Source organism: Perca fluviatilis, chromosome 23 (genome assembly GCF_010015445.1).
Source record: "Perca fluviatilis chromosome 23, GENO_Pfluv_1.0, whole genome shotgun sequence".
In the NCBI taxonomy this organism is placed as follows: domain Eukaryota; kingdom Metazoa; phylum Chordata; class Actinopteri; order Perciformes; family Percidae; genus Perca; species Perca fluviatilis.
Window position 1 is genome coordinate 15,141,613 of NC_053134.1, and position 25,890 is coordinate 15,167,502.

Sequence of the window (25,890 nt, forward strand, 5' to 3'; positions counted from 1 at the left end):
TTCCAATAATACATGAACAATGAACTAATATTTAGTTGGGTTTTAATGGAGCAGATGTTTCAAGGATGCTCCGATAATTGTTTTACCAAATTACATTGCTCTTTCCAGGAAACGTCCTGGAAAATTATTAGGAAAGAAAATGTTACCTTAATGTCAATTGGGTTATACTCTGCCAAAAAGACCCTGATATTAGTGGCTGAGGACATATAAAGGTATTTCAACTGCAAACAAAACCACTAAACAAGTGAAATAATATTTGAAATCAACCCTATACAACAGAAGGTAAAATAAATCAACCATTCCAAACTGACAGGGTGGCATCTTTAATCAATGTATTGTTGACAATAAAGCAAGTTATGTTCGTTAAAATATCAGTTGTGTTGGGAGAGAATTTGGGAAATCCAACATATACATACAAGTAAAACAACAACAACATAAAGAAAAAAAGTATTCACAAATTTTTCAACAATTTTTTCATCCATAACACACCATGCATTCACACAGGACTACACACACACACACACACACACACAAAACAGTCACACTGCCAGTTCAGTCAAGCAGGTTTGGATATTCTTCTGTTGGTAAAAAACGGTTGTTCTGACAAAAATAATAGTATTATCTAGAGTGGTCGTCTCCCTAAACTGCCTCTCTGCTTTTAGTCAAACTAGTTGTTGTATGTACTTGAGAAGGCAGTGTGGCCGCATCATTTGTAAATAAGGATATTTACTGCAATATGTCTGGCATATTTTCTCTCCTTTGTCATACAAAACAATATTTCTCTGAGGCAAGAACTGAGACAGTATCAAAATAGTATAATCAGAGTTTTACTAAAATGCACCCCATAACTGGAAAATAACTGTTGTTGTGTTGTTGCTCCAGTATTGGATAACAAAGTCTAAAAAGGGTGTGCAGGCAAAGAATAAAGAATAAAGGATTACCTGGAGTTTTAAAAGTGTTAGTAAGACCGTTTACAGCTATGCTAGCGGCTTTGTGAGATACTTTGAGCTAAATGCTAATGTCACCATGCTAACATGCTCGTAATGGCAATCCATGCTGATGTTTAGCAGGTATGATATTTACCATGTTCACCATCTTAGTTTAGCGTGTTAGCATGCCAACATTAGCTAATTAGCACTAAACACACAAAATACAATTGAAGCTGATGGCAATGTCGTTAATTTTGTATGTATTTTTTCATAAATCAAAGTATTAGACACATTAGAATTAAATAGGTGGTAGGAACACTGCACCGCCTGAAGAATTCTGCCAAATATTTAGTTTCCTGTGATGTCACCAGCTTTAATCCCTCCAAGCTCTGCTAAATAATAATCCCTTCACTCTGAAATGGCCAACTCAGCAATGTGACTAAACACACCTGCAAACAGGAGTGGCACTCCACTGGGATGCTCTGAATGGGAAGATAATGAACTCCAACAGGCATTATCAGCAAGATCCCATACCCGGGCAATTAATCCAAACATCACTGGCCACATTTACAATTTTTGCAGAAACACAGCTGTTGAAGTATCCCTGCTTTTCCCGAGTTAAGGCAGTGATACCAAGGGCAACGATTCACCAACTGCCAAAGCATTGCGGGTACATTACTGTCAGAAACGTATTCCCGATCCTGCATCTCACTTTTCTGCCTTTTGGTTGCTTTTACATTGCCTGAAAGAAAAAACACACTCGCTACTTTGTGTCTCCCTTCAGAATTAAAGGCTGGCAAAGTAAAAGGAAGAGGGTTCTCTATTCCCTCGATCAAACTAGTGTACGTTTGCATAAAGGAATACACAATCCTTTAAAAGGAAGAAAATCTCAACTCACACACACATGCGCACATGCACAAACACACACACACACACACACACACACACACACACACACACACACACACACACACACACACACACACACACACACACACACACACACACACACACACACACACACACACACACACGCATAGAGAGCAGAACAAACATTTAACATACATTTCAGCCCAGGAGCCACATAATCTTTCATAAAACAGATTATCTTGATTCCAGTGAAGACCATTTCTGTTATGTATTTTTTTTTTTACTTTTTTTTTTTTTTTTTACATCAACTCTTGGTCTTATACAGCAAAGACTGGTTTCCAGAGTATTCACCATCGTGAAGACCCAATCTGAAACTTTTAACTCAAATCTAATCTTGTCAATTGAATTTTGTAAAAATTTGTGGCTTTGACAACACTGGAATTATCAATGGAAAATTAGCTTCTCATAGTTTTCTCATTTGCTATTTTAACAAATGGAGGAATATAATCCACTGTTACACGTTAGTCTAAAATAAAAAATATATATATATATTGAAAACATCTCTTTGAGAATGGTTTTATCCTCCCTCCGTGAACAGAATTTGTGATTTTGTGGTATGATTGGACCTTCATGATGTGAACGCTCTGTGGCCAACATAATGGCAAGTAGATAATCATTTATATACCTTCAGAGATGCACCCATAACATTTTATTTGGCAAAGTAAGAGTACACAATATTCAGGTAGTACTTGATAGATGTTGGCCTTTTATAATTTGGGCCAAAACTAACTAAAAACAAGAAAACTGGGGAAAATGAATTCCTTTATCACCCATAATGACAGTGTGTTTATGACCTTGTTTCCAAGTAGAAGCAACATTTTAGCTGCTATCTGTCAATGTTATCGGTGCACCATTATAAACCATTATCATCATGTTCTTCCTTCACATAAAAGACAAAGCTAAAGTAGATTCAGACATGTATTTTCTTTTCCTTAACAGTTCTGTACACAATTCACGGAGCACGGTCAGTGGTGTGGCTTCATATTTCTCGGTCTCTCTCTGTCATCCTCTTTCTCACTTTGACTCACCGTGGGTCCACTCCACATGCAGCCGCCAGGAGCTCATTCACAATCATCTTACTTGCTTTTGTGTCAGCATTGAAAAGTCTGCTGACACATTGTCTATCAGCAGCCAGTCACATTCTTAGGTTGCAATATGTCTAGCTTATCAGTGCAATATGCCGAAGTTCAATTTGGGGCAGTGGCACATGGGAGTGAACGCACGGTTTATCATCATGTTCGCAACTTCTATCCCTAATTGCTTACTGTACCTCACACACATTTTCTCATATTTCTCCCCCCCCCCTCCCCCCTCATACTCATGGGGTGTTCGCCGTTCATCAGTGGTGTGCAAATTTCCAAATTCCTCCACCCCAACTCTGTTGGAGAACCAACAACAGCGTTTTGGAACTGTGGGTGAAGATCTGTGAATTTTAAGGGAGTCTCTGGTTTTTAGGAACGTTTTGGGGAGTTGTCACGCTTTGGGAGAGGGATCTATTAGCAGTGTACACTGCCTCCTTTTTCTGGGGTCGTGTCGGCGCCCAAAAGGAGGAAGGGTTGAGGGGAGGGGGTTTGTTTTGGGGTTAGGGTGGAGGGTGGGGATTTAGTAGTGCTGCGCTCAGTCCAGCAGCACATTAAGCTCGCTCTCTTTGAGCTGAGCATTGTCTCTGACTTCGTCAAATGTGTACGTCTTCACAATCTTTCCGTTCAGAAAGACTGTGTGCAGCAGGTCCTGGAGATGAATAGAAAAACAAGTTGGAGGGAGGGTAAATAAAAAGAAACAGGAATACAGAAGGACAGGTGACAAGGGAGGGAAGGAGGGGCAGAGCAAAGAAAGGGGGAAACAGAACATGTGCAGGTAAAAAAAAATAAAGAAAAAAGGGGGGCAGGTCAGTGTTGCGGAGAAGATTTTGGTAGACTTCAAAACATGTTTATGTACAAAAGTGTCTGTGTGCCACTGTAGCCTTTTAACTCACCACGCCATACTGCTCCAGGTCGCCCTTGCCCTCCTCCAGGGTGACAAAGTCGCCACTCTGTGTCCGGTGCAGAGACAGGCGACCCTTCTTGGACCTCTTGTTGGGGTCCGCCACTGGGTCCTTGAACACATTCACCTTTCCCCAACACACAGAAAAGAAATATCGCATTTTAAAACGGAACGAGAATTTCAAAAACATGGGTTTAAGCAGAGATCTGTACCGATTAATCAAAGGCTCCGTCATATATAAACTGTCCCAAGACACTGAAAACCAACTTAATGGCTAATTTAAAGTATTTAACAAAGACATGCAACCCTTAGGAATGAGAACGTACTTTTCTTTCTTGTAAGTTCCAAAGACAAACATTATGCAAAAAATAAACTTTTGGCAGGTCATCTGCAGACTCTTGCCAACTAGTAAATTGTTTATTACTCACTGTTTAACTAACACAACTGTTACAAAATGGTCATGAAACACAATAACTACATTGTAATGTATCAGTATTCACCCCTAGTCCGTTAGTGACCACATAGCTGCATTTGAAGGAGCAGTTGAGCAGATCTCGGGTCAGTTTCTGCAGCAGAGCCCCACCGGACCCGAAGGAAATGTTCTCAATGGACCACTTGTGTTGCTTCATACCCTCCACTATCTGTGGGAAAACACACACAGTATTATGTGAGAGACACAACTGTACAATTGTCATGGTAGTGTTGTGTCTCCTAGTACATTGCATGGATAAGTAGCATGTTTCTATACCTCTTGCAGTGTGTTGATATCAACTCCGTCTCCTTGTATGACTCGGATATAAGGAGGGAGAACCTTATAACCTTTGGAGTTCTCCACTGGTGGAAACTTCTTACCCAGGATCTCCAAAACCTGACAGAAGTAAAAGAAGAAAGGAAAATTGGTACAGAAAGGGGGAGATTTAGTGTCCTGGCTTGTTTTCTAAGCCATCCTAATTGAAAGCCAAGCTGTCCACGTGACCACACCTTCAAAACTGTATCGAGCGGGTTTCCTGAGTCTGGTCGGATAACCAATGGGGCATCTGCACTGCGGGCCACTATCAGCGACCGGAGGTCTTCTCCCCAGATCTTCTCGCATGCGTTGTAGATGTCGTAGCTGTCGCTGACGATTGATACGGGCACGTTGGGAAACTGCTTGATGATGTGCTCAAAGGCATCTTTTTCATGGTCCTTCCCCCACGCTGTGATGGTACTGAAGAGAGAACGGCAGATAAATCCTTATTCTTTGTCCCAGTAATTTCTCTTCCCGTACGGTTGATCAAAACTATAACATATTGTGGACAACATCTGGGGTTGGTTAGAGAGTGTTAGGGTCATGCTTTACATCAGGGGTGTCAAACTCTATTTCACTAAGGGCCACACTGGAAAATGCAAACTACACCAAAGGCATGTATAGTTCATTGACATGCTTTTTTAAATTTTTTTTTGGGGCATTTCTGCCTTTATTGGATAGGAAAGCAGAGATATATGAAAGGGGAGGGAGAGAGAGAGAGAGAGAGAGAGAGGGGAAGACATGCAGGAAAGAAAAGGACCTTCTGCGTCGAGGAATAATTCTCTGCATATGTGCGCCCGCTCTACCAACTGAGCTAAATGGCCACACAGACATGCTTTTGTTTAATTGACAAATTAACATAGTTTTGACTGTATTCTTGCATGTCTCATATAGTCTTCTCACTTACAGTTTAGTCGACATAAAGTCCTAAAAAAGTCAGCAACAAAGTTCCTTCGAGTTAAGCAAATCAAGCAAAACGATGATTACATTTTTAAAAGTATGCTACCACACAGCCGACTCACAACAACCTGTTTCACAGCCTGAATATGCAAAGTTTCTAAGTCGGCAATCTGCCAAATTCTGCTTTTAGTGTCGCGTAATTACAGTTTGAAAAAATGTTTCCTGTCCTTTTGGTGTGGCCCACAACTAGGCGGGCCAAAATTTATTGTGAACCTAAATTGATATGCGGGCCGTATCAAAATTTGCGAGGGCCCGGATTTGGCCCGCGGGCCTTGAGTTTGACACATGTGCTTTAGTTCCCACCATTCAGTCTAAAAATAGAGAAGGCAAAGAGTAAGAGGTTCAACAGCAATGAACTGCAGGTAGCAAGAACTTTAGATTTGTTATCTATTGAGAAGAAAGATGGTAGCAAAAGAGAAATTGAACATGAAGAGAAGCACATTAAAAAGGTAAAAAAAAAAAAATCTCATTAAACAAGAAGACTTAAGACCGTCACAAGACATTCATCAAATGCTAATGCCAAAGATCGTCCAGAAGAGGGCAGTGCACTCCAGGTTTTAGTCTTGGATGAAACCAAACATGGGCTAAATTGGATTTTGTTAAGGTTGAAATAGGTGTGATGTAGCCATCTTGGTTACCAGATTAATTACTTTTAAAAAGGCAATGACATATTTACCCAGATTACAAAAAAAGGACACACTGCTTCTACTTTTCAGCAGCCAAAGCTGGCCCTGAATTCAGTTTTATGTGCTGAGGTTATGAGCTATCTGAAATGCCTTCCACCACCCCAATACAATGAAGGTGCCTGAAACTTTGTTTCTGTTTAGGAGCTACTATCTTCCATGTGACACCTGTCCAGTGTACACAGAGTAAACCTCAGCTACTTGGAACTCTTGTCAAGATTTTAAAAAAGAAAAGAAAAACAAAACAAAACTAAGAGACATACTATTTCACACAAACAACAGACATGTTCTAAATTGTACCTTTGATTCAGTTTTCATTACAGTGCAGATCTGACCATTACTTAGTCTATGAAACTATTTTTTATTTCTTCCCAGGGCATTTCTGTTACAGTGAAAGTTTACAGTAAACACTGGAGAATACTCTGAAGGTGACACACCCCCCGCTCTAAAACACCCGCCTGTTACTTTCCTTCTACATCAAAATCAATGCAGAATTTCACTGCGACTCCTCCCTCTGAGGTAGAAACCAAACAGACTTTAGGAGGGGGGGGCTATTACATAATGGTTACTATGACAACTTCTGCCACCATCCCACAATGCACTCGTGCGAGGAAGAAGGGTGCACTGAAGCAGCAGTAACCGCCCTGGTGGGAAGGAAGAAGTGACTCTGTGTGCATGAGAGTGAAACAGAAAGAGAGAAATATATATATATATATATGTATGTGTGTGTGTGTGTGTGTGTGTGTGTGTGTGTGCAGGATAAATGGATCAGTGCCATAAAACAACACCAGAGACATGTGAGGGGCATGTGCGTCAGTGCAGCAGCCAATCAAAATCTTCACATGCAGCCAATCGCAGCCCCATTCACAATCTGAGACAGATGAACCAGATAATTGGTGTGAGGGTGACCAAGCTCTAATCGGGGAAGCAAATCAACACCAGCCAAATGATGAGTGCATTTTCACCCGGGCTGATGAATTCCCTTTATCAACAGCTTTGTTGATTAACCAGCTGTTATTTGAAACAAGTTTTCTATTTTGGGAAATCAATTTGGCTTGAAAAGGCGTGAAAAGGTTTGCTTCCAGAGCTGGCCTGGATGAATAGAGCCGAGGTGTGCCTACTGTACCCCAGTATTTTCCCGGGAACAGGTTAACACGTGGCTCATGCTGCTCCTTAGCAATCTGCACAGGAATTTAGCAGCCTCCCGGGGGGCAAAATGTTATGCATAAACATTTCTGCGAACCTTTGCACATCCCTTAAAAGAGAGTGAGAGCACGTTGGCAGTCGCCCATGATTACTTGGAGGTCTTATACTACTGGCGTAATGATTCAAGTGGGTGGTGAACTACTGCCCTACATCTCAGTGGAAATGTTCTTCTGGTTAAACCATGAAACACTCTATAGCTAAGGAATGTGGGCTACAAGGAGAAACATCCTGTCTCCAAGCAGGGACAAAGCTACAATGAGCAACATCAAATAAATAAATCAAATGTTGAGAAAGGGGTCTACCTGTGCTCTGCAGCAGGCACTGAGAAGCCTGGCACAGGGTCCTTGGTGCCGTAGTACTTCTTAATGACTCCAATGCCGGCGACCGTGTCCGTGCCCTTGAAGTTGACCAGATGGGCGGAGGCCCCGATGCCCGCAGTCTGCAATAGGAGGGAGATTGTGTTACGGGAGATAAAGGGCAAAGGGGTCCCATTACACATTTTATGTCATTTTCTTTTAGATTACTGTTATTTCTGCATTTTATTTTACACATTTTTTATGTCTCATATTATAAAATGTAGACAAAAACATTAAATATTTGATTAAATCCAATCCCACGGTCCACTCACTAGCTTTTTCTAGAGCTTTCATCCGTAACACACCGTGTGATACAGTTGAAAGGTCCATGTAAAGCTAGTAAGTGGACCTTGAGTCGGGATTGTTTTGTCAAACTATTATTCCCAAAGTCCTATGGTGCGGATGAAATTTGAACACCTAATTAAGTACTAGGTCAACAGACGTATCTCCCTGACAACTGAGCAAACTCCATCCCATGGTGAAGACTGTGAAGGCTCAGGAAAATGCTAGTAAGCGGACCGTGAGTTGGGACTTTTTATCAAACTACTTTTTCCAATGTCATGAATTAACTTTCAAGCTTAAAAAAAAAAAGTGAAGGTTTCCACCGTTGTAGGGTTAAGCTCAACAGTATCTACTGTATTGTATATAGAAGTATACCTCTTGTGAGGAGACGCCCCTGTAGCCAAAGTCATGTAGTTTATACGCTAGTCCCTCCAAGTTCCCAGAAGTCTCCTGGAGGTACTTGGCGAGGATCTTCTTCTGCTCCCTGGAGTTGGTCGCCACAGTGATGGGGTACCAGATCTGAACCAGAATGGTCTGATAGAGGGAAGAAAGGAGAGTCCAGAGGACTACATTTTATTTTTTATTTCAGGGCATCAGACTGGTTCACTAAAAAGCTTAATTTCTTCTAATTTCCCCACATGCACCAATGAGTAACAATAAATCTCAGCAAAAAAAACCCCACTGTATTCAAGCCTATTAAGCCTATGTAAACAAACATTTATAGGTGAACATTAAATCTAATTAAAATAGTCTTTTCAGCACTGAACTGACCAATGCATGTTTGGTCCGATCACCCCACTTTCCCAGTATCAAGCTGGTAGTAAGCCCAAAACCAACACTCAAAGGGATTAAAGGGGGCTGCTCATTCACACAAGACAAACTCCGGGAAAAAAATACATTCCTCAATGCCTAATGTCAACTCTGGACCAGAGTCACAGATTTCGATGTCAAAACAAGTGGCTTATCTGTACTCACCACCACCACCTGGGAAATGTCACGAATCATGAAGTGTACCGTACGTGTGTGTGTGTGTGTGTGTGTGTGTGTGAATGTCTGCCTGTCTATCCTCCTGAACATACATCCATCTTCAGACAAATAGATACTTTTTTTTTATATAACCAAGAATGAGACTCATTGAGATTAAACATATATTTTCAAGAGACACAGTGTCAGACATAAAAAAAAACATAGCAATTTAAAATGGAGACACAAGAACAAATTACAGACATATAAGATATAAAAAACTTCAGCCAGACAGCCCGGCATCCAAAGTCATTTAGAATAGCTTTAAATGCATGCAATGAAACCAGTTCCCTGAAGATTCAAAGGTTTAGCACGGACTTTAGGGACAGTTAGAAGGAAAAAGTCCTGGGTCCCATAACAGACCAGGGTAGACAAGGCCAATCATAAAAGGGCTTTGGGATTTGTGATAAATCTCAAGTGTTCAAATCACAAATCATACTGTGCCTTAATATTCAACAGTGACATTTAAAAAAAAAAAAAAAAAAAAAAAAAAAAAAAAAAAAAAAAAAAGTGTCAAAGTAGGTTTCAAATTCAAGATATATTTGGGGTACATATTAAATCACAACCACACCCCTCCTAGAAAAAGAAATCTAATATGAGGACCGCTGGGTCAAATGGGATGTTGATCTTATTATGAAATGACACACTGTGTTTGCAACATGAAGCCATGTGTGTATAATAAGAATGATAGCTAAGTACGTGTGTGTCAAACCTCATTAGCATCAGATAAAGAGAGCAAGCATGACAAACATTCAAAACACCACGATGTACAGCCCTCTTTCCTTCCTCCACAGCAATTTAAGATAGTTGAGAAAAAAAAAAACTTAGCCCTAATTCCTCACTTCACTTTGCCTACTAATACTATGCAGTCTGTGTTTTCACCCTATAAACCTGAGCAGGGCACGTGCCTCCTCAAACTAATCATAATCTAAACCATAATATGGACTCATGTGACTCTACGCGGCCGCACACACACACACACACACACACACACACACACACACACACACACACACACACACACACACACACACACACACACACACACACACACACAGTCGTGTTCCTATGCCTTATCTGCATGTTGAGCTTTTCACGAGGAATCAATATGCATTTAACATGATATAGAACACTATAATACGATCCCCATTTACTGTAATCTGTTCTAGTTCCTATTTCTCCTGAGATCGGTTTACTTTTCATAAGTTAAAATAATAACAAATCCGTTTTTTGACGTTTTTGTCAGGAGTAATGTCTCTAATGGTAAAATGGGGCAGCGGGAAGGTAACAACGCCACTCAGGAGGAATGTGTGAACACACACGCACACAAACAAAACAGACACAAACAAAACACACACGTGCCAACATAACTTCTCAGTCAAAGTCCCAAAACAAAATGGAGGAAGATAAGGAACGAGAGAGAGAGAGAGAGAGAGAGAGAGAGAGAGAGAGAGAGAGAGAGAGAGAGAGAGAGAGAGAGAAGGGGGGGAGACAAAGAGCAAAAAGAAAAAAAGAGAATATGACAGAGAGAACGACAAAGAAAGAAAAGTAAAAGAAAAAGAAAAAGGGAGAGCAAGAGTAAAGGGGAGAAATAGCCCAAGGACACCAGGCTGAAGGCTATGGCTAATTTTACATGAGCAAAGAAGAATGACTGTGTGTGTGTGTGCGTGTGTGCGTTTTTATGCATGTATTTATATCAGCCGTGGAGCGTGTATGCTGAGGTGGTGTATCCAAAATTATCAAGACTGTGTGTGTGTGTGTGTGTGTTTTGTGACTGTGCTCTTGGCTGTGGGTGACCTACGTTCAAGCACTGCTCCCTTTCATTGGTGTATTTGTCATAGTTGGCTGTGTGTGTCAAATTATAGATCTGAAATTAGTCAACATTCAGGAAACACTGGATTTGCAAAAAGAATTTAGAGATATTTCAGTTAAAAAAAGACAGACTTATACCCAATCAAAGACACATTTGTAATTTGTAATGACTTGAATGTGTCTGCAAGACTTTCACAAATGTTCCTTTGTTCAGCTTTTTGTAAAAGCTTTCTTTTTGCATCAATGGATTGAAACAGAGAAAGCTTGTTGTTGTTGTTGTTGTTGTTGTTGTCTAATCATCTCCAGAGAAATCGCTGCATGATTCCGCTGTGGCAGAGGTCAAAGACGATATTTATGAATGGGGCTGACATGAGGAAGGAGAGACAGAGAGAGCATCAGGAAGGAAGGAAGCCATTACAGAGAGAGGGAGAGACATAGGGAAGATATCGCTAATGGTAAATGAATTTAGTTCTGCAGAGTCATTGAGGACAGCATTGAGTTTATGAGATCTTCCTCATCTCGGCGAGGACAGACACACACACGCACGCACAGAGTGCATTAGCTCAACGTCATAAACGCAGCACTAAGAAGGCTGCATTAGACACCAGACTGCCTGCTTCAAAAAACAAAAAATCAATTTCACTTCTGCTGTACTTTTTCCTCACATATAACACCTGCTGTCAAGTTTGTGTGTAATAAACATGCTTTGCCATGGCCGACTATCAAAGACGTCACCTGATAGCTCAACTAAACCCACAGTATGAATATGATGATTAAAAGATTAGTTAAACATTTTGGGAAATATGCTCATTTGCTTTCTTGCTGGGGGTTAAATGAGAATATTGGTACTACTCATGGGCCTGTACAGTCAATTTGAAAAGTGTAAAAACGACAGTTTACTGGGACCAGTTGCTGAGAATATCAGGAAGATACCAGTCATGTTTTAAACTGCACCAAAGCAGCTACTGTATTTATAAAAAAGAAAGAAGGCTTGGAACCAAATTTTTGGATCTAGTGGCCCTTTGTTTCTGACACAGTTTCTGAGTTAATTAAAATCCAAAGTGAATTAAGTTGACACACATTCTTTACATTTCAGAATAGGTTCAAAATTGGTGCTGTCTCAGGAAACGGAACATTGGTCAAGTCAAGGGGTTGATTTTAGGACTGAAATTATTTCTCTGCTTGCTCTTGCCCTTTTCAGCCAACTTGTATGACTGACTCTGTTGCATTTACAGCACACTTCTGAGCAGCGGTTAAGCAATAAGCCATGACAGGGCTGTAATTCTTAGATTTAAGGAGAAATAAGAGGTACCCTTGGGCGAGCTGCCAAGCTATCTAGTTTATGGCTTTTATTAAACTGTTAATTCTCCGATGTAATAAAAAGGGCATAGATGTTGCTAATATTTTTTTTGTCTTTAATCAATAATCAAATAAAGCCAACCATTAAATCTTACTGACATGCCTAGCAATGTAGTTTTCTTAGCAATACAGGTAGCAGATTAAAATCTAAACTGTTATATGAGGCCATAGGGGTGAGACACTTTACAAAGCTAGTCCAGAACCGAAGATGAATTGACTGTAGTTAGACCCTCGCTGCCTGATGCAGTCTAATTGAATAATACACGCGAGTCATGTCAGGAGCCCCAGTAGTTAACCCGCTATCCATTCTAGGCCCAGAGGACAAACAAAACAAACCTACCTCCACCCAGTTGGTGAGCCAGTAGCATTCAGGGTCTGTGCTCTCCACTGTGAACAGAACATTGCCTCGAGGAATGACACTCCCCTCTGGCACTGCCTTGATTTCAATAGGAAGGTGTCCATCGTATTTCTGTCAACACATATACACAAATATTCCACTCAGAATTCGATTTACATTGTGACAGTTTTCTTCTTAGTGGATTGTGCAGACTTTTACGTTATTGACATGACCTTAAAAAAGGAGACAAAAGTGACACATTTGGAGTCGGTACAGTTTCTGGTGAGATTCAACCTTCAGACGTTGCTTAATGCCTGGAGGCAATGTGGAAGAAAGACAGTGAGATTATGCTGAAATTTAGAATCCTAGAGAATTCCTGCATTTCAAACCTGGTCTGAAGTAAACATGTTGTATTTCACACGGAAAGTGTGCACTGTTTGAAAGAAACTACCGTAGTACATACCACTACCAAAAGCGAGCAATGTATGCGTGATGTGGGCCGTGTACTGACTTACAGATCATCAACACATGAGTCAGTGATTTGCGAAAAACAAGACTGCCGGATGAGAGCTGATTTATTAATGTGGTAAGAGATGACAAAAGGAGTAGAAACTTATCCTCACTTGAGAAAATATGTTGTCAGTACAGAGCGCTGTGCTCTCTCCAAGGTGCTGAAACCGTACCGCTTAAAAAACAGAAACATTGTATGCACAAATTTTCTAAGATATATAAACTGACTGAGATTCATTTGTAGTTGCTGAATCAGACTTCTATTTCAAGAAGTTAAGCCCTTCCCTCCTCCTATGGAAAACCACAGCACCAAATGTGGTTCTGATGTTTCTTATTTTAGCGTGCAGGCTTCCCTTTTGCATCAAGAAAAATGTTTTTATGAGATTTTACGACTTTGCTACTGCAGAATGTAACCTCTTATGACTAATCAGATTGCAAGCTTTCTCTATTAAGTTTGTTTATCAGGAACACACTCCTCCTGAGTCCTGAGTGTGTGTGCACACAGACAGACCTCTAGCCTCTCCAATAAAAGGGACATCAATTCAAATATTAGCGTCTCCTGGCACCTGTGTGTACGTACACCTGAGTACCTAGTCCCAACATCCAACTTTTCCCTCAATAAACCCATTCCTTGTAAATAGTCTCTCATGGATGATTCTTCTCACAAATATGCATAAACATTGGTTTGTACAACTGCAAAGTATCACCTTGAAAAAAAAAATGTTTCAGGTCGTTTTCTGCAGTCTCTTACCTCCAAAATGTAAGTCCAGCCCTTCTCATTGAAAACATCATCCTGGAAGTGTTCTCTGTATACCTCCTTTGCCTCCTGGATCTTCTCTGGGGTCACTACTTTTCCTGGAGAGGAGGAAGGGGAAAAGAAAGAAGAAGCACAAGAAGGTTCAGAAAGACATGTTGGAGAAACACACACTGATCGAGAGAAGGCACTGGAATGCTACTCTACGGTCCACTGTTGTAATTTAATTAGAAGCATCCCGTGCATACAGACACACCAACCGTCTCTTTGTCTCATTTCAAGTTTCAAGACCATAGAAACGGTTGTACACAACAAACCACAACAGGGAAAGATATGTACAAATGCAATCCACTTCTTTGTTTTCAATCAAATACTTTCCATTTTGGGAAGAATGAAAAACTAGAATGTAAACTGTTGAAACTCCTAATAGTGAAGTTTCTTTTTAAAACCAAATGTGGTGGTTTGGGTAAGCAGACGTTGTGCTTTCAGAACGAAGATACAGTTAGAGAAGATTAAAATTCACTCCATGATGACTCCGTCTAGAAGAATCATGATGCAAAATTGGTTTAAAAAGCTGGAGGATCAAGGATGCATCTCTAATAGCTGGGCCAATCATTAAGCTCTGAGTGACGCTCCGTGCAGACAGCTGGTCCTTCTCCCTCATACGGTGAAAGAGCAGCTGTGCTTTTGTTTTCTCTCTCTCTGTTCTCCCTGGCCCTCGGTCACCCCCGCACCTCTGCTACCGCACCATGAAATCCTCTTAAGAGACAGGAGGGAGATGAATTCTTTCTTTCAAATCCTTCTCTTTCCGTCTCTCTTGCTCTCTCTCATGCCCCTCAGGATCACACTTATGAACTTAAACATCCACCTTTACAAGCTTGAGGTTATTGGAGCATTGAATATATTGGATGCATTATACTTTGCCTCTTTTCAGTCTTTTCTCCCTTACTTTTTGCTTCTAAACCGTCTGGGTTTGTGTTATGCTCTGTAAAGTCTAATCAACATGAAGCACATTGTACCCTTTTTCTTTCATAAATGAGTAAAAGGACTGCTGCTGCTGGCCACAAAAAGAAGCATCTGCCCTGCTGAAGTGTCCTCAAGCAACGCACTCAATCTTGAGGAGCTCCAGGCATGCAGTTAAGCTGACCCTGCACTAGTCTGACCTTGTACTGTAGGCGGGAGAACAAAAGGATAAAATGCTTCCAGGAGACCAATAATGCCCCACAAAAAACTTTCGGTATGTGGCCTGATTGCAAACTGAGACTCAGTGGACAACAGAAGAATAATGTACTGGGCAGCTCTCTCCCACAGAATGACGGTTATAGCATTATGTGCATAGATGACTTTAATACATAATAGTAAAAAAAAGAAAAAAAACTGGGTTATGTAATCCAAGTATTGGAATTTTACCCTTATTTCATTTATTAAGTTGACTGGAAACCCATTTATATTACCACACACACAAGTAATCATTAACAGAGGTGGTGGATTCATAGGGCAAAGCCTGCAAGTTGCAAAGTCATTCAGTCTGGCAGTGTTTGAAGCTCCTACTGGGTTGGAGGTGGGGGCTTCAGTGTCGTGCTCAAGGGCACTTTTATTCCATTCAATACACAATACTGAGCAGCACAATTTAATTCTAAGTCAGGACTTACCTTTTAGGTATTTGTTGAGGATGTACTGTAGGCCATAGAAGACGGTTTTGTCATATTTGACTTTTCTGCTTTTGGTGGGATCGGTCCGCTTCTCACGGCACTCAAAGTACGAGTACACTTTACTTGTGTTGGGGGGGTACTGTTTGTAATGTGTTACCTGCAGAGACAGAGCAAACGGCAAGGAGATGAGACATGTTAGCGTGGCCATTTACAATAAATAAACCGATTTAGAATAATACTAATAGAACATGCATGCACATAAACTGCTGGCATAGCTGATAGGGCTGGGCAATATATCGATATTATATCGATATCGTGATATGAGACTACATAGTTTCAGATTTTGGATATAGTAATATGACACAATATTATTGTTTTTTACTGGTTTTAAAGGCTGCATTACAGTAAAGTGATGTACTTTTCTGAACTTACCAGACTGTTCTAGCTGTTCTATTATTTGCCTTTTCCCCACTTGTCCACATTACTGATGGTTATTTATCTAAAATCTAAGTGTGAAGATATTTTGTTAGAGCACCAATTGAATATCTAGAATGTTGCCGCAATATCAACATCGAGGTATTTGGTCAAGAATATCGTGAGGTCTGATTTTCTCCCTATCGTCCAGCCCTATAACTGACGCTCATATCAGACACACGCACGCAGAACGCTTTTTTGTTGGACATCGGAGCAGTTTTTTGGGATGCAGGGCAACAATAAATATATTCAAGTAAATTACATTTTCATGCTTGGAAATGAAGGAATCTAAGAATTCAGTAGCTGACTGCCAACAGACGCAGTCCCAGGAGCTATTCAGGGTCACAACTCAAAGATTACGGAGCACTGCCACTGTGCTATTTTATCTGTGATTAGAGAAAACATTCCAGTTCAACAAAAGACCCATCAATAAATCTTTTGTGTTAAATCAATATTTCAGAACTAAAATGTCACAATTGGGGCGAGGCATGTCAAACTTTTCCCACACAGACACGCTCTCCATTATTCTACTATTATTCAGAAAATAACACTTCCAAGTGCTGTGTGTGTTTCTAGTGATCCTCTAATCTAACGTCAACTGACTGATACCTAAAACAGTTGAACAGTTTGGTTAAAACCATGTGAGACATGTCCGGGCATGTTTCACACACAGAGAAAGCATACACTGTTTGAGAGGGACTACACATTAAATACACACACACACACACACACACACACACACACACACACACACACACACACACACACACACACACACACACACACACACACACACACACACACACACACACACACACACACACAAAAAAAAAAACACACACAACACACACACACAGAAAGGAAAAGGTAAGTGTCAGCTGGAGCCATCAGGCCATCAATTAAATCCCAAATGAGTCCAGGGATTGCCACAGAGAGTACACCGGGGCATCTGAAGAGCAACTTCCACAAATAGGATTGACAAGATGATAGTAACTGCTACAGCTCACTTACTCCTTATGTAACCTAATATTTGCTTTCAGAGTGATCTGCTTTCAATATCCATACAAAATGTAGCTTAAAACGTGAAATGGCAATACATTTACAACCACCAGGAGGCCAGAGATGTCAGGGTCTTAGCGATGTAATAAGCTGAACTCACTGAATATCAATGGTAAAAGTGCAAGTGCCTTCAGGAAATACTACTACTACAAAAAAAAAAAAAAAGTGCAGATCAGTGTGCTACAGAAATAATGAAGTGATGAAGGAAGACATTTTACTACAGAAAATGCAAGGCTAAATATAGGTCATGGACTTCTTCTTGATGTTACTACAACCTTGGGAAACATTTAATGTCTCACCATTGTAAATAAATAAAAGTATCGTTGGAGCCGCAGGTATAAACCTGTGAAAATGGCCTAAAGGCTTGATCCCAATCTAGAAAAACATGCATCATGTACTAGGGCTGAAACGATTCCTCGAATAACTCAAATAATTTGATTAAAAAAAATCCTCGATGCAAAATGACTTGCCTCAAAGCTTCGTTAAATTAATGTTACCAACGTTGTATCGCTGTCGGACAGTGTTTCCGCACGCATCATTATTACTGTCGCACACCAGACGCTGCTCAGTCTACTGCTGGCAACACATGCCAGAGCGTAAATAGCGAGGGGCTAAGAGAAGAGACAGGCTGGAGAAAACGACAGAAAGTGTCCAAAGTTTAGAATCAGTTCAAACGTAATTAAAACTAAAACTCTGTACAGTGCGTCTACTGCAAAATCAAACTAGCTTACCACAATAATAGCACGACGTCAGTGCTTCAGCGTCTCAACAGAAAACATGGAGTCTAACTTAATCCTCCGTTCCATGAAGCGGACCCGACAAAAGTAAATCATAGAGTCGTATGGACGATGAAACTACACCAAACACAACTACCAAAAACAAAGACAAGAAAATATGTAGTGGTGACTACAATTTGATTTAAAGAGATGACATGTTGACTATCCCTTCGGAAAAATAGGTGATTGTTGCGCATCTCTCTCTCTCTCTCTCTCTCTCTCTCTCTAAACAGCTGATCAACAATCTAATAGCATAAGTGTAACAGACCTGTGTAGCAAGTAATCAAATATATAAATGAAAATAGGTTTAGTATAACTAATATTTATATATTGGCCTATAAACAGATCAGTATCAGGTTGAAACTTGTAGTTCTGAAAGTTAAGTTGCACAACTTAATGTAATGTTTATGTATGTTTAACGTATACCTTAGTTTGAGGTTGATATTTAAAAAAGAATTCTTTAAAAAACAATGTAATATGGCACTTAAATGCACTTAATATGTTTAGTTTTTTTGAGATATGATATTGTAAGCAATACAAAATGTAGCTTTTTCCAAAAATTTAACCAAACTATTGTTTATTATTGCTCTTCAATAAAACAAAAGTATTTCTTATCCGATTACTCGATTAATCGATGGAATAATCGGTAGAATACTCGATTACTAAAATAATCGATAGCTGCAGCCCCATCATGTACTGTATGAAGGGGGAAGAAAACAACTCCTGGCTCATTACAGGTTTGTGAAGAGAAGAGATAAATGTCAATGAACTACTCCGTGTCTTTGACCCCTGTCTGTCCTTTCCTCTGGGCTTTCGAGGACTCAAAATAGAGTCGACACACAACATGACACTAGGCCTGACCACGTGTGTGTACGCATTAACTGGCCCACATGCTGATGTATATAGACAAACTAGTCCAATGATGTTATTCACTCTTTATCCAATATAATAGTATAATGACACCATGGACCATCGTTTAATAAAATGGAAACCTATAGTTTAGTATAAATCATACAGCATGCAGCCTTGGTGATATAGTTTTATTAAACGGAGGTTTGGCATATTTCAATGTGTCTGGTATGAACACAGTTCTGATGGTAAATCAAGACCAGTCATTAAAGCTGCAAAAGAGTTGTTTGTCGTGACAAACCCACAGAGAATTATCACCGGACTCTGCAGCTCCCCTCAATTCTATGGAATGTTTGGGAGTCATTTACAACGAAAAATGCTCGGAAAGACTACCTGTAGGCTTTTAATTAGAAACACCTGCATCTACAGTACAACTTTAGAGCTGCTGTCTTTTTAATTTAAGATTATTTTTTAAATGTCTTTTGGCCTTTATTGATAGGACAGGTGAAGTCAGGAAAGGGGGGAGAGAGACGGGGATGACATGCAGCAAACGGCCGCAGGTCGGATTCGTGAGGTGAGCTACCAGGGCGCCCTGACAATGAGTCATTTGACAGAAATTCAAAAGTCAAATAATGGTTTTTGTTTAAGCAAAAATGACAAACATTTGCTAGTTCCAGCTTCTTAATTGTTAGGATTTTTTTTTTTATACTTTTCTTTGTTGTACATGACAGTAAAGTGAATATCTTTGGGTTTTGGAACGTTGTTTGGACAAAACAGGACATTTGAAGAGGTCATCTTGGGTTGTGGCAAACTGTAACGGGCAATTTTCAGGTATTTTATGGACAAAACGATTAATCAAGCAGAATGCTTGACTGAAAGTTAGACTAAATCTGTCTAGAATGAAGCGGACTATGGATTAATGTTCAGTGTTATCTCTGATGTGACTTTCTCTGATATATTCCTTCTTTTGTCTGTACTATAAAACCCTGAAAGTGGTGGAGGTACTTATGAATGCAACATCACTCAAATTACCTAGAGATATTGATTGAAACACAGACACACGCACGCACGCACGCACGCACGCACGCACGCACACACACACACACACACACACACACACACACACACACACACACACACACACACACACACACACACACACACACACACACACACACACACACACACACACACACACACACACACACACACACAATATTAAAGTATAGGAAGTCCAGTTGGAGTCAGTAATTTACTGGCACACTGTTATTTCAAAACATGCACATTACTTCTCTGTTGCCCTTTTAGGATTTTAGGGGTCACGAACATGAGATAATGACAGAACCTTGTGTTGAGAATGAAATGTTTGGACACAATAAACCCTAATCTGGCCACCATAAAGGATGTTTCTCAGGTGCTGCTGTGTCTCTCCCCAGACAGCACAACATCTGAAGCGTGCAGAAGCTGTTAGTGTGGCATAAAGCTTAATGAGACCATCCCATTACCTAAATTCCACAGGTTCAAACTTCACTGTAGCCATTCTGATCTATGAAAATGTTTATCCCACAAAATCCTTAACCCCTACCTATTTACTCACTGTAATTCTGTTTGGATTTAAGGGTCAGAAAAATGTCATGTTATGTAAATGTGGTCATACGCCAACACACCTGCGTTGTGGTGTTGCTTTAAAAATGTGCATTGAAAAGTCATGTATTGTACACCACCACCCTGTAAAATGCATGGTTGGGTACCAAACTCTGTATTTTTTTTGGGTACCGACCGAATTCTGTCGGCCAAATTTCGGTACCTGAGAGCGTGTAAGCGCAAGCTTATCTGTCCTCTCCTCTTTTTTGTTATTACAGAGGGAAAGTAGCGAAAAAAGGCACCGTTGAAATCAGGTACTGCACACTCTCATATGCAGTACCTGAAATTCAGTTATTTCAGAAAATTATTTCAGTTGTAAAAATAATTCCGAAAAATATATCTGAATATTTTACACTCAAAATAAAATAAACTAAAAACAAAACGACTCTCTCTCCCCTCCCAAACCTGTCCCTACAACCTATTAAATTGAATAATTATTAATTTCATACTCATTGTAACTTTTATTCTTGTATTTGTATATTGTTCTTTTTAAGCCGGTTTTATTTTCATGATGGTTTTTTATTGCTCTTTAATGTTTTATGTAAAGCGTTGTTGAATTACCTTGTTGCTGAAATGTGCTATAGAAATAAAGTTGCCTTGCCTTACAATCTCCAGCTTGTCAGTCCCCAGGGAATAGAAACTGTTGTGCCTGCTTGTTTCAGAGGTAGTGTAACGTCAACAGCAGCGCGACTGCTTTCGCTACACCATTAACTTCATATCACAGCGAACGCTGTCTACTTGAAGTTTTGAAAAACTGTAACCATAATTGCAACCGCTTTATCGGCATTGCTATGACTCACTGTGACTTCTACAAAACTGCAGAGACGACTTAGTTTGCTCGGTCCGCACCTCTGCGCGCGTATGTGTGTCAGAGCCCCGCTCTCTGCCAACATGCAGAGAGGACAGATAAGCTCGCGCTTACGTGCTCTCAGGTACCGAAATTTGGCACAGTTTGATTTAAATAATATTGTGGTTAAAATATTGTATCGTTGTCCAAAGATTCAATATAATATCGTATAAAACGTGTGATTTACACCCCTAACAACCACACGTTAAACACAGATGTTGTGACAGTTGTGCATTTAGCATACTATGAGACCTCAGGTATTCAGACATCTGATCCTAAATGACTGTCTGGTAGGCTTACTGTTTACTTTTGTGTAACTCTTGTAACTGTTTTTTTTAAAGAGACAATAGCAGTAACTTCAGCCTGGTATAGTAACACAGGCGCACCTCCCCAAAAGACCTCTGACCAAAACTTCACACTCTCAGAGCCTGGCTGAGAATCAAAAAGAGTGCATTAGGAGACACAGGTTCATTGAAATATACTTTCACTCTGTTGAGAGCTATATTATATAAATAAAATAATTACTCTAACCCAGTTAGGGTTTTTTAACACAATACAAATAATTCTTAATATTCGTGTACACTAGATGCAATGGTATACACATATAATTGTAAACTTATCAAAAATTCATCTTATTACCTCAATAATTATTAAACCCTGGAATTAATACAAACATCAGTAGTAATTAATGTGCCATTTATGACTACAACAGATATGATGTCTGTCAGTAAGTACAACATCTGTTCTATTAGAGCTTTATTAGCCTGACATCGTCATACTCAGATTCTAGTCAGAACATGAGTCTGATACTGCTCCATTGGGCTGTGATTATGGGGCGTGGTTCAACTGAACCAGGAAAGAAAATTCCTCTGCACTCGATTGGATAGACTTACAACCAATCAGAGCAACGGAGTATGTGACATATGTTGAGCCCCATCTTCTTAGCAACCACCGGAGCCAGCTGATAAATTAAACTTTTGCGGAATCCTGTAGGAAGGACGGCAAAAACATATTTCCGATTGACAAATGCCTTGATCACGGTTCTCTGTTCCTCTTATAAAATGAAGGCGCAGTCGATATCTTCTGTAACAGACGCAATGGCGGAATCTACACATCTCAATTCTCCAGCCATCTTTGCTGTAAACAAATTCAACCCAAGCGCTCTTTGGTGACGTGGTTCATTACGTTACTGTTGATTATCTGTCCATCATCGTATAAAGCCCGCCCTGACAATTTGATTGGTCCGAACAGCTCTGGTTCAAGCATAGCTGCTCCACAACAGATCAAGTCCAGAGTTTTATATTACTGTGAGGAAGTTGGTTTATAAATGCCAATATTTTTAATGGAGCTTTACAGCTATAAATCCTACTACAACATCACCTTGTTACATCAGCCTACATTTAAAAATTGTGACCCCAGTCTGAACCTTTCGGTTTTAAACTTTGTTGCTTGTATTTTGTTCCTCAACCTCTGCTGGTGTCCCTAACTCATTCCCCTTTCATTTCTCTAAAGTTTGCATTTCTGTCTCATCATCTGCTGTACATGGCAACTGTCCCCGCAACCACCTGTTACGTGCAATAGATACTACATCCCTTAAACTTGCAAGGGCATTTGTTCTCCATTTCCATTGTTTGTTAGTAGTCGGTCTTATGGGACTTTAACGCTACTCACTGTTATATTTGCCATTAATGCTTAAAAAGCCTGCAGTCTGAGGCTGAGCCAGCTACTTCCGGTTTAGCCCTCCGCTAACTTGAATGGGGATTAAATGATTTAATCGTGAGGCTCTCCTAGACTTTCAACATGTTATAGGACCGAATGGATCAAATTCTGATAGTGAAATTAGTCGTTTTGTGGGGGGTTTTGACACTAAAAAAAAGCCACTGATTTACAGAAGTGTCTTTCTAAGTCAATGGGTGAAAGTATTTTTGGGCCAAAGGGCATCACGTGCGGGCCAGGAGTCTTAAATCCACTGTTTCGCCACTATGTTCAATTTGTTTCAAAGCCCGGTGCACTTCCTGGGGGCTTACTCTGAGCTCTAACTTTCTCACTGCTGCAGCTTCACAATCAAAGCATTTAACTGCTGACACACGATTTGACTTTTATTTGATTATGAAGTAGTTGATAGTGACCTTGACACTGACTGCTATTGTTAATAAATAATGTGTCTACAAAACAGTAATTTTCAGCATTTTTTACAGCACATCAGTTTGTGATATTGCAATGGAAGAAAAAGGAGCAACCATAGTGAGCTGTTAGATGAAGAGCGGCAGGCTGCACACCTCCAACTTCTCAGCAAGGTAACCAGATATGCTGGGTTCAAGTCCAGTTTTTTTGAATGCACCACTAAGCCCAGTTATTTATTGATTGATTTATCTTAGCTTATGGCCTTAACGGTCTTCATGCATAATATTAACATGATTCCAGTCGTGCTGTATAATATAATTTTGTAATAGTAGGCTATTACAAAAATTGTCAGACTGATGGACTTACAGACACATAACGTTACCCCCTTCCACACATCAGCTTCAGCTTGACACTCTTAGATTTGCAGGCGTCTCAAAAAGTCGTTTCAATAAGTGTTTTGTAAAATTAAACACTTACCCATTATTAGTTATCGTGGCTGTATAACGTTATAAAGAAATATGTTGCCTGTGGTACGATCTGATAACGCTGAGTCGACTATTTAATAACGTTTATCGGCACAGAGCATTTCAATTCCATGCAAGACGTTAGCTGTGTCACAGAAGGCAAATATCCCCGATACTCTTTTTGACTTTCGGTTTCGATTTCCTGAAAGTGAGGCATTGCCCCATGTTGGCTAACATAAACGTTCGCCTAGCTTCTTCTTATTTTAATAACAATCCCCTGTGCCTCTGCTGCGCTCACTGAGAGCTAGCAAGCTTAGCTGATACGGCTAGCTTGAGACCACTGGGACTAGCAAAGCTGGTGGGGAACCGGCTCCGTAATATAGAGCGGTTTTATATATAAGTTGGCTAACGTTAACGTTAGCTCAAATGGGGATGCTTGCTTTCAGAATTTGGTACCCCATATCTGATGCACCACCCCACCCCACCCCTCTCCTCCTCTTCCTCCTGCCCATTCGGCCTGCTTTGAACCGACGTAGACCGACCACCGAATGTGATGGCCTTGGGACTGATGATGAAACCACCTTGACTTTCCATTTTCATCCATTAGCCGCTCCCTCCACCAAGTCTATCTGTCTGAAATCACTGGAACGGTAACGTTACCTTATATGAATCGGTCGCCAACAATATGCTGAAGCCGGAGTCTCTGTGCTCCATCTTTCCCACCTCGGTTGTGAGTGAGTCGCAGCAGTCAGTGTGTTGCGTGCAGTGCTGCCGTGGGACTCCAGCCTGGTAGTGTAGCTAGCTAGGTAGGGGGGAAGGACAAGCTGAGAGAACCGGGCTTGGGAAGGGGCGGGCGGACTTTCGTCACCAAAAAAGTCCGGCATCCCTCGGCTATATTCGTTTCTAATCGGCCAGCCAACCCGATTCTACCAAAGATTGTCTCTACGCTTACAAAGATGATCACACAAGAATGAAAGTCACCCAAGGGTCAATACGATTTAAATTTCTTCCCTTCATAAATAAACTGTACACTTTACAATTTTTTTAACTATTCATTATAATATTAGGATCAGCTAATGCCGTCTTTTAAATACATTTATTCGAATTTTCATTGACAAAGGATATCATTTTTGGAATTTTCTTTATCCTAATGGAACACGTCATCTTAGTAGATGTTGTAGGCCTATAAGACATATTTTCAACTATAATTATTATTTATATTAAATTAAAGTTGCCAAAAGTTGTAGATGTTTTGGAGATTATTGAACATCTATGCAATTGTAACACAAATGGCTTTTAATAATTTTAATAATAATTTTCACCTTACAAAATAATTGTTCCATTAATGTTGAAACATTACTTATTACAACTTTCAAATTGTGCCACCAGATATCATTTTGTAGGAAAACTGAGAACAAAAGGTTAGCTAAAAAAAAACAGAGTTAACGCTTTTAGGGGCTATGCACCTCTGAATATGGCATTTCCAATGTAACATTGTTCATTGTTTGCTCTTTGCTTTCATTTCCTCTCAGAATGCACAGACCTGAACCACTCTTATGTGCAGTTTTCAAACTCAGCAGAAGGGGACAGTGTTGGTCATCCAATGCTATCACAATATCAAAAATGACAAAAGGCTCATTTGGTTGTACCGTGCGTTTGTGCATACACATATTTACAGGGTGTCGTTATTTAAGCAGTTATAGAGTCAAAGGAAACATTTGTAATTAATTTACGTTATACCTAGTCACATGCCCTGCACAACTCCATTAACTAATACGAATGGTAGGCCTAACAGTAAAAAGTGGCCAACGTTAATGTTAATGTGGGAGATGTAAATCAAGCTCATTATGCAAAGAGGTCTAATCATACAAAAGAAGTGGAAAGACCAGTGCCGGTGTAGCAAGTTACAGGGGCTTTAAGGCATCAGAAAGTTTTACTCTGTATTATGAATAAAATCAGTAAAATCAATAAAAAAGTTAATACAGATGGGAAAAGAAAATAACCAACATTACCTAAGGTAGATCATACTGGCTTGTTAAAAAAAGCCCAGGAGAGCCAAGACTAGTGTCAATTGATATGGGGGGCCTCAG

At 40.1% G+C, this 25,890-nt stretch overlaps 1 protein-coding gene across 1 annotated transcript; it reads right to left on the bottom strand.

The window, feature by feature from the left end:
- Window positions 1-299: 299 nt before the first annotated feature.
- On the bottom strand, window positions 300-24,620 carry nampt1 (nicotinamide phosphoribosyltransferase 1). The gene is made up of 11 exons (XM_039791364.1): window positions 24,461-24,620; window positions 15,564-15,720; window positions 13,909-14,012; window positions 12,651-12,779; window positions 8,492-8,650; window positions 7,781-7,917; window positions 4,824-5,049; window positions 4,591-4,710; window positions 4,343-4,483; window positions 3,835-3,969; window positions 300-3,590 (listed from the first exon to the last, which is right to left on the bottom strand). Exons 1-11 carry the CDS (start codon window positions 24,512-24,514, stop codon window positions 3,477-3,479), a joined length of 1,476 nt encoding a protein of 491 aa, XP_039647298.1. The 5' UTR covers window positions 24,515-24,620; the 3' UTR covers window positions 300-3,476.
- Window positions 24,621-25,890: the final 1,270 nt, after the last annotated feature.